This window comes from Priapulus caudatus, unplaced genomic scaffold (genome assembly GCF_000485595.1).
Source record: "Priapulus caudatus unplaced genomic scaffold, Priapulus_caudatus-5.0.1 Scaffold689, whole genome shotgun sequence".
In the NCBI taxonomy this organism is placed as follows: Eukaryota; Metazoa; Priapulida; class Priapulimorpha; order Priapulimorphida; family Priapulidae; genus Priapulus; species Priapulus caudatus.
In genome coordinates, this window is record NW_014577750.1 from 82,745 (window position 1) to 93,455 (window position 10,711).

Here is a 10,711-nt window from a genome sequence, read left to right on the forward strand (position 1 = left end):
CAGGATCGTACATTTGCAGCCCAGTGTGTTTTGGTATTTGAAGCTCGAGTTGATCCTTGCCAACTACAGCCATGCGCGGAGCGTGCACACAGTGTTTCTTGTTTCAGATGCCATTTGGTGCGATTTCCGCTGTCTTGTTTGTGGACTGTAGTTTAACGCGTGTTTTTGCTGCATCGCGTACCTGCTGTATTTCGACAGGCCAGATTGTGTTACCCCTAGAGAATTCCATTGATTTTGAAGTATGTATATTATTAATACAACACACAGACTATGCACGCTGCAACGCACGACGGCACACGCTGTACGTGCAAGTGTTATGTTATATTATATATAGTATATATTAGAGGTAGTCAGGAGTAGATAAGGGAATTGCGTAGGGGTAGATAAGAGGAGAGATTGCATCGTAACATCGTATGTTCTTCATAGCTATATATTAGGCCAATGAGAATGAATTACCTGGTCAGGTATCTGTAAGGCTAGTACGGGCTGTAGGTAAGACGTGCCTGTGCGCACTGTGCAGCGAACAGTTGATAAGCGACAGCGCTAAAATATTGACGGCCTTCGTTATCTGGCATGGACGATTAATATTTACACGCAGACCGGTAGCAGCAGCAGCAGCAGCAGCTGTAGTGCGGATTTCATTCAGACCAGTGTATAACAATAGATTATATGCACATATATTATAAGCACTCACTGATTCCATTATATCACTAATGTGGTATGTCGAAAATGAGAGGTTAGCGTGTCTTGCGATATAAAACGCGATTAAATATTGTAGCGGAATCCGTTGGAGTGCTTCAAAGTGAAAGAAAATAAGAAAGATTTCATGTTTGCTCACCTCCGTTGACATCGTGAAACGTTAAGAAATAACGGAACAGACAGTGCCAGAGCGCAAACGGGACGGAATTTAGAGTGGCGGCAGAAGGTTGTCCGCGTGGCCGTATTGACTAGCGGCAGAGACAATGGCCGAAAAACAGTAAAGCGGTAGCGTTGAAGGCCACGAGCCAGTCTAAGAATTTCAGCTCTTTATCGACATTATTAGATGTCACCTCTCAATATATATTATACTATATATATATATATATATATATTATTATGATGATATACAAGAGTACATAAAGAGATTACATAGATATTTAATCTCTATTAGTACTCTTGATATATATAATATATATATATTATTATAATATATATATATATATATATTAGCTAAATGAACTCTTCTGATACGGACGTGTGTATTCTGTTGCCTATCCTATATATGAGACATCAGTTCGGCAGCAAGCGTGTGAGGCTCGCGTTACGAAGCATTTCAGCGCAGTGCTACACTGCAGCAAGTTGTAAGTACGTTGGCACGCGCCGTAAGCGTGTGTGGACAGTAGCGACATAGTTTGCTCTCATCGCGCTACAGCAGCGTATCTGATGTGGAGACAAGATATGATAAACCGATGCCAAACATGTTTAGCGACATCCATCGTGGATTGATGCAGTTTGACTCTTGAGATGTTTGATAACGAACTTGCTAAGCAGTAATGTATTATTAATGATAATAAATAATGTAATAGTAATATCATAGCAATAGTAATAGTAATACTTATAGTAATAGTAATCAGTATAGTAATGAGTAATAGTAATAGTTAATAGAAATAGTATAGTAATAGTATATGAGTAATGCAGTATAGTATAGTAATAGAAGTAGTAAGTAGTAAATAGTTAATAGTAATTAGTATAGTAATAGGGCAATAGTGAATAGCAAGAGTAATAGGTAATCATGTAAGAGTGTAGATAGTAATAAGTAATAGTAGATAGTAATAGCAATATGTAAAATAGTAATGAGTTAATAGTAAGTAGTAATAGTAATAGTAATAGTAATAGTAAATAGTAATAGTAAGGGTAAATAGTAAAGTAATGAGTAATAGAATAGTAATAGTAATGGAGTAATATAATAGTCAGATAGTAACTTAATAATGATGATAATAATAATAATAATAATAATAATAATAATAATAATAATGAATAAGTATAATGAATAATATATAGTTCGTTGCAATGCAATAACATGCTGCAAGAACTGTGTACGTATGTCGTAGGAAGCCTCATATTTCTGATACGGGTCTGAGACACAAATAGTCAGCAAATCGCTTATTTAAGGCTAAGCGCAACACACCCGAGCAAAAACGGGGAAATTTTGTTTTCTAGCGTTTCGCGTTCTGGCTCGCGAGCAAGCGCACACAGCTGAGCAAAACATACAGAAACACTGCGTACAGCGCCGCTGTCACTGTCGGCATGCTTCAGCTGAGCTGTGGTAGCTGAACAAGCAATGTTTGATATCGCAAGGAGGCGGGTTTTGCTCGGTGTGTGCGTCAATCGTTCTGGGCTACACAGCGAAACGCCAACAGACGGTCTCCAATCAATTATCGCTTAAAAATATCAGCATGACACACAAAATTGGAAATTGTCCCGATTGGATGGGCTATTTTGATGTGACATGTGACAGCGGCGGGCTGTAAATGCAGGTGTTTCTGTATGTTTTGCTCAAGGCTGTGTGCTGTGTCGGTGGCCGTGTGTGCGGATTGCTCGCGCGAGCAGAACCGCGAAACGCTGAAAACAAAATTTCGCCGCGTTTCGCGGTCGGTGTGTGCGCTAAGCTTTGACGAACAGGCTCAGATTTGATTGGCGTCTCTGAAACCTCGCTGCTTTTTGGGCGTCATCGGGAAGCTTTGTTGCACATATGAGAGACATTTCAGCTGGATGTTTTTTTGCAAGAGAGCGATGGTCGCATCTGGGCGAATCATTTCCGACGCTATTGAACAAGACGATAAGGATAACAACTAAGCACACAACACGCACGCAACTGCACGCACGCAACAGCACACGGCCACACAGCACACACGCCACGCACGCGCACACACACAAGCCACCACAGCACACATCAGCACACACCGACACACACACAACGAGGAGCGTCACCATCGCACGCACGCACACACACACGTCACGCACGCACTGGTACGACCAGCACGCATATATCATATATATATATATATATTGAACGTCATCAAATACCGATTGTTAATCTTTTCGAAGTGGTCCGGGCTTTGAAAATCATACCATATATATCATATTGGCCATTGACCTGACGTGTTGTGTAGCGTAAATTGATTGGAAACTTATTACTGCTTTGAAATGAATGAACTGAATAATTAAGCTGATTCACAAGATTCCTGGACCAAGCAACCAGATATCTATCATTGAGGAGGATGGCGTATGGGCACGTGACTCACCGAAGCCTCTGGTACCTGTAATTAATGTCCATGGCTGCATGGGAACGCTATACACATCTAACACATGCTCAGAAAACACATGCTGTCAATGCAAACCATTCACACATAAGCCGTCAAAATAACGAAAGTCTCGACTATACTCTGTAGGCATCTTTTCGCCAATTTCCGAAAATTCCCGCTTCGCGGCAAATGCGCGTACCTGGTATTTTAAAACATCCGGTGACGTCACGAATTAGTGGACTGCATACGGCCGGAGAGGATTGGTCCTGGTGCTACAGAATAGCAGTGGCGTTTAAAAAAAACATGTCTTGTGTAATAGCACCTTATATAAAATGTATAATAATGTATATAGAAATTTGGGTTTAAAAAAAATTGTATAATGAACAGGGTTAAATAACATTTACCGCAATAAACCAGATCTATAGACGTTTAGGCTAACGTGAAATATTAGTGCTGACGCGCTACATCTACATCTACCATGTGTAGGATAGAAATCATGCGTCCCATTTTACTCTAACAAACTCGCAGATGGCCGAGTATTTTGGTCATATTTATAATAAAAAGCGGAAACGGCGTCGAACATAAATGCGAAGCATAATTACGCCGCAGAGCGGCAAGATTCTGCGTTTTGTAAATTTTTTTTTTTTAAGAAACGTAAAAGTTAACATTTGATTAAAGCAATGTCCCAGCCTCCCCTTTTGCCATCTTCCCTTCTCTCTCTCGCGCAGCGGGAGAGGTCAGTTTATCTCTGTCTGATCTCCTCTCTAACTCGCGCTCTGCATCTTCTCTCTCTCGCGTGTTCTGACTACTCCTTTCTGATCTCCACCCGCGCCTCTCTCTAGTTTTGCTGTTCTCTCTCTCTCGCTCTTGCAGCCTGTTCTTCGCTGCGTTTCGCGGATTGTGCTTTTCGCTGCCTGCATCGTTTTGCATGGCTTTGTTTGGCTATGTAGCTCATCCCCACTGCGTGCGTGCGCGTTGTTACGTACAACCTCAGCTATGTCTTAGGCAACACATGCAGACGGAATATCGGGCCAGCGTTTTAATGTCTTCGCGATACGGCGGAACTTAGTTCAATGGTAAATTAAATAGATTTCTAATGGGGAGACGAACCGCCCGCACCCGCCGGTCGCAAACTGATTTCGGCGATGTGTTATATCTTTAGTAATTTTTTTTGGACAAAAAATTCGCGCGGATTATTCGGGAGGCGGTTTGGCCGTCCGGTAACGCATCGCTTTGTCCCGGTGAGAAGCGGTCGTCTTCTGTTTCCTACACGAGGAGGAGAGTATCCGACGTTCGCACTGTATCGTCAATCGTCTCAGTTGGCTTCAATGTTTATAGTTACAGTGCGTCCCGTCTAATCGGTAACACGCTAATCCACCTCCCTACACTGATTTTACGTATAATAGCGATATTAAAGGCTACATAAGCAGCCGACATACTGAACTGCTCACATACATGTGTAACTATGGAGAAGGTGTTTAGGGTTATAAGGGCCGCACCTAGCTTTTTCGCTCTGCCATTTTCGTTCTCTCTCCTTTCTCTTTCTTTCTCGTCTTTTCTCTGCCTCGCTCTCACTCTCTCTGCCTTTCGCTCCTGCGCGCGCGCTCTCTTCTCTCAGCACACACACGCGCGCGCACATCCATGCTTCTCTACTATCTGGTAAATGTTTTAAGCGTAAGATAAGGGGAAAAGAAAAAGGAGAGGTGTTAGTACAGACACGAAACGCATCTGAGGCAGTGCCATCGTCCGACGTCTGCAAGCGTGCGGGTGAGAGAGAACACCGAAGATGCCGGCCGATGCCCGGCGTGTTCTCTTCCTCATCTCTCTCTCTCGTCTTCTCGTCTCTCTGCTCTCTCTCGTCACTCATGCTCTCTCTCTCTTCTCATCTCTCTCTCTCTCTCTCTCTCTTCGCTCTATACTCTCTACTTCTCTCTCTCTAGACAAGCTCTGCTCTCTCTCTCTCGCTCTCGCCGTTCCCTCTGCTGTCTCTCTCCCTGTCTTCTCTCTCTCCCTCTCTCATTCCTGTGTGCTGCGCCATCTGCGCTTAACATGCAGGCTGTGGTTGCTTGTGCTGTTGCTCCCATATGCGCCGCAAAGCGGATTATATACACACGAATACTCGTGTTTTTTATCTTTCGCGAGCTGGAACATATTCGTAACTGTCAGTTGAATGGGCTAGGGCTAGAGCACTAGGAAGGAGAAGAGAGAGAGAAGGGAACAAGAAAAACTGTGTGTGTGTGTGTGTGTGCGTGTAGGGCGTGGTGCGTGCAGCGTGCGGTCGTGTCGTGCGCGTGTGGCGTGCGTGTGGCGTGTGTGTGAGAGAGAGAGAGAGAGAGAGTGAGAGAGAGAGAGAGAGAGAAAGACGAGAGAGAGAGAGGAGTCCACTCACCCGCAATTTTCTCTCTGCCTAGTCTATTTCTCCCATCTTATCTCTCTATCCTCGCTACTGGTGTCTCTTGCCACTCTCGCACGTGGATCCCTCCCCGCCGCTCCCTTCTATTTCCTAGCTCACATGATCTTTGTCGTTTTCTCTTCTGATTACGCGCGAATCCTACCGAGTGCAAGGCAGGCGAGATAGTTTTAGCTTTTTTGTGTTGGGGTTTGTCTGATATTTGCTGAAATGCTGTATGTTTCTGGTGCCAATCTGTATTCATCTGCTAGACGTAGGGCTAGATCATACCCTCCATGAACCCTGCGCCGCCCGCGTGAAAATATCAACACTCTGTTTGGAATGTTTATTATGGTTAATGCTTATGCAATATAATGCGAGAATATATCACCATCTTCTCAAGCAGGCATAGAGCTAAACCTATTCCCTGTGGTGGTAAGTGGTGGTGGTGGTGGAGGGGTAGGGAGGGGAGGGTTAACGATGTGCAAGGGCAACCGGTGATGAACTGTGGAAATAAATAAATCACTATCCGTCTCGCGATTCCCCCTTCTCTCTGAGAGAGAGAGAGAGAGAGAGAGAGAGAGAGAGAGAGAGAAAGAGAACACGCGGGCATCGGCCGGCCCATCTCCCCGCGTGTTCTCTCTCACCGCACGCTGAGACGTCGACGATTGAGCACTGCTTCAGATGCGTTTCGTGTCTGTACTAACACACTCTCTCTTACGCTTAAACATTTACCAGATAGAGAGAGCATGGATGTGCGCGCGCGTGTGTGTGTGAGAGAGAGAGCGCGCGCGAGGAGGAAAGGAGAGAGAGGGAGAGCGAGAGAGAAAGAGAGAAAGAAAGAGAAAGAGAGAGAACGAAAATGGAGAGCGAAAAAGCTGGTGCGGCCCTATAACCCTAACCCTTCTCCATACACATGTATGTGAGCAGTCAGTATGTCGGCTGTTATGTAGCTTTAATATCGCTATTATACGTAAATCAGTGTAGGGATGGAGATTAGCGTGTTACCGATAGACGGGACGCACTGTAACTATAAACTGAAGCCAACTGAGACGATGACGATAACAGTGCGAACGTCCGGATACTCTCCTCCTCGTGTAGGAAACGAAGACGACCGTCTCACCGGGAACAAAGCGATGGTACCGACGGCAAACCCCTCCCGAAATATCCGCGGAATTTCGCAAAAAAATTACTAAAGATATAAACATCGCGAAATCAGTTGCGACCGCGGGTGCGGGCGGTTCGTCTCCCCATTAGAAATCTATTTAATTTACCATTGAACTAAGTCCGCCGTATCGGTAACCATTAAAAACAGCTGGCCCGATATTCCGTCTGCATGTGTGCTAAGAATAGCTGAGGTTGTACGTACAAGCGCACGCACGCAGTGGGAGATGGAGCTACATAGCAAACAAAGCATGCAAAACGATGCAGCAGCGAAAAGCACAAGCGAACGCAGCGAAGAACAGCTGCAAGAGCGAGAGAGAGAGAACAGAAACAGAGAGAGCGGGGGGAGATAGAAAGGAGATCAAGAACAGCGAGAGAGAGAGAGAGAGGCGAGTTAGAGAGGAGATCAAGAACAGAGAGAAAGAGCGCGCGAAAGAGAGAGAAGAGGAAGATGGAAAAGGGAGGCTGAGACATTGCTTTAATCAATGTTAACTTTACGTTTCTAAAAAAAAAAAATTTACAAAACGAGAATCTTGCGCGCGCGTAATTATGTTCGATTTATGTTCGACGCCGTTTCCGCTTTATTATAAATATTGACAAATACTTCGCCATCTGCGAGTTTGTTAGAGTAAATGGACGATGATTTCTATCCTACACATGTAGAATGTAGGCATGTAGGCGTCAGCACTAATATTTCACGTATAGCCTAAACGTCTATAGATCTGGTTTATTGCGGTAAATGTATTTAACCCTGTTCATTATACATTACATTATATACATTATTATACATTTTATTATAAGGTGCTATTACACAAGACATGTTTTTTAAAACGCACTGCTATCTGTAGCACCAGACCAATCCTCTCCGGGTATGCAGTCACTAATCGTGACGTCACCGGATGTTTTAAAATACCAGACGCATTTTGCCGGGAAGGGCGGGGAATTTCGGAAATTGGCGAAAGATGTACAGAGGTATAGTGAGACTTTCGTTATTTTGACGGGTGAATGGTTTTGCATTGACAGATGTGTTTTCTGAGCATGTGTTAGATGTGTATAGCGTTCCATGAGCATGGACATTGATACTTACAGGTACCAGAGCTCGGTGAGTCCGGCAAACGCATCCTCCTCAATGATAGATATCTGGTTGTTGTCCAGGAATCTGTGAATCAGCTTAATTATTCAGTTCATCATTCAAAGCGTAATAAGTTTCCAATCAATTTACGCTACACAACACGTCAGTCAATGGCCAATATGTATATATGTATGATTTTCAAAGCGACACTTCGAAAAGATTAACAATTCGGTATTTGATGACGTTCAATATATATATATATATATATGCGTGCGTGCGTGCGTGCGTGTGTGTGTGTGCGTGCGTGCGTGTGTGTGTGTGTGTGCGTGCGTGCGTGCGTGCGTGCGTGTTTGTGTGCTTGTGTTCATCTTTTCGTCTTTTTAATAACGTCGGAAATGATCGCCCAGATGCGACCCATCGCTCTCTTGAAAAAAACATCCAGTGAATGTCTCTCATATTGTGCAAAAAGTTCCCGAATGACGCAAAAAGCAGGGTTTCGAGACGCAATCAACATCTGAGCTGTGTAAAGCTTAGCGCACACACCCGAGCGAAACGGGAAATTTTGTTTTCCAGCGTTTCGCGTTCTGCTCGGCGAGCAAGCGCACACACGCCACCCGACACAGCACACAGCTGAGCAAAACATACAGAAACACTGCATACAGCGCCGCTGTCACATGACATCAAAAATAGCCATCCAATGGACATCCAATTTTGTGTGTCATGTGATATTTTTAAGGATATTGATTGGAGACCGTCTGTGGCGTTTCGCTGTGTAGCAGAACGATTGACGCACACACCCGAGCAAAACACGCTCCGCGAATCAAACATTGCTTGTTCAGCTAAACACGCTCAGCTGAGCATGCGACAGTGACAGCGGCGCTGTACGCAGTGTTTCTGTATGTTTTGCTCAGCTGTGTGCGCTTGCTCGCCGAGCAGAACGCGAAACGCTAGAAAACAAAATTTCCCGTTTTGCTCGGGTGTGTGCGCTAGGCTTAAATAAGCGATTGTGACTATTTGTTTCGTCAGACCGTTATCAGAAATATGGCTTCCTACGACATCGTACACATTTCTTGAGCAGTTATTGCATTGCAACCAGAACTATTATTATTATTATTATTATTATTATTATTATTATTATCATCATTATTATTACTATTACTATTACCTAAATTACTATTACTATTAGCTAATTACTATTAGCTATACTATTAACTATTACTATTACTATTACTATTACTATTACTAATTACTATTACTATTACTATTACTATTACATATTACTATTATCTTATTGCTATTACTAATACTTTACTTATTACTAAATGCAGCTATTACATATTACTATTACTCTGGCTATTACTATTGCTATTATCTGATTACTATTACTATTACTATTAGCTATTACTATTACTAATTACTATTACTATTACTATTACTATACTATTAACTATTACTATTAGGCTATTACTATACTATTACTATTACTATTACTATTACTATTACTATAAGTATTACTATTACTATTGCTATTGATATTACTATTACTATTATTATTATCATTAATAATAATTACTGTTAGAAGTCCGTTATAACATCTCAAGAGTCCAAACTGCCATCAATCACGATGGATGTCTGCAAACATGTTTGCATCGGTTATTATCATATCTGTCTCCACATCAGATACCTCGTTACTGCGATAAGGGGCCAAACTATGTCGCTACTGTCCACACACCGCTTACGGCTTGCCAACGTTACTTACAACTGCTGCAGATGTAGCACTGCGCTGAATGCTTCGTAGCCGAGCCTCCACACGCTGCTGGAACTGATGTCTCTATATAGGATAGGCAACAGAATACACACGTCAGTATCAGAAGATTATTTGCTATATATATATATATAAATATATATATATATATATATATATCAAGAGTACATAATAGAAATAATATCTATTGTAATCTCTATTATGTACTCTTGGTATATATATATATATATTGAGAGGTGACATCTATATGTCGATAAAGGTGAAATTCTTAGACTGGCTCCGTGGCTTCAACGTACCGCTTTACTGTGCATGTCTCTGCGATAGTCACTACGGCACGGGGAACTTCGCGCCACTCTAAATTCCGTCCGTTTGTCTGACTGTCTGTCCGTTTTTCTTAACCGTTTCACGCTGTCAAGCGGAGGTGAGCAGATACATGAAATCTTTCTTATGTTTTCACTTGAAGCACTCCGGATTTATATATAATATCATATATAACGGATTTCCGCTACAAATTTTAATCCGTTTTATATCGCAGACACGCTAACTCTCATTTTCGACATAACCACATTGTGATATAATGGAATCAGGAGTGTATAATATATGTGATAATAATCTATTGTTATACACTCTTGATGAAATCCGGCACTACAGGCTGTTGCTGCTGCTGCTGCTGCTGCTACCGGTCTGAGTGTAAATATTAATTTCCTGCCAGATAACGAAAGCCGTCAATATTAGCGCTGTCGTTATCACTGTCGCTTCCACGGGCACAGCTAGGTACGTCTTACCTACAGGTACTAGCTACAGGTACTGACAGGTAATTCATTCTCATTGCCTAATTATAGTATGAAGAACATACGATGTACGATGCAATCTATACCTACACTGGAGACACGCGCGCGCACACGCATGCACGCAGGCACACACACGCACGCGCACACGCACGCATGCACGCAGGCACACACGTACACAACACACACACACACACACACACACACACACACACACACACACACACACACACACACACACACACAACA

General features: G+C 42.9%; 1 protein-coding gene across 1 annotated transcript in view; it reads right to left on the bottom strand.

Annotated features, from left to right (window-relative positions):
* The window catches only part of LOC106812805, a 25,840-nt gene that overhangs the window by 8,936 nt on the left and 6,193 nt on the right, over nucleotides 1-10,711 (bottom strand). The window contains exons 3-4 of the mRNA XM_014816779.1: nucleotides 9,669-9,740; nucleotides 7,925-7,996 (exon numbers count right to left, since the gene is read on the bottom strand). Coding sequence (XP_014672265.1) covers nucleotides 7,925-7,996; nucleotides 9,669-9,740 — 144 coding nt within the window. The remainder of the gene's footprint in view (nucleotides 1-7,924; nucleotides 7,997-9,668; nucleotides 9,741-10,711) is intronic.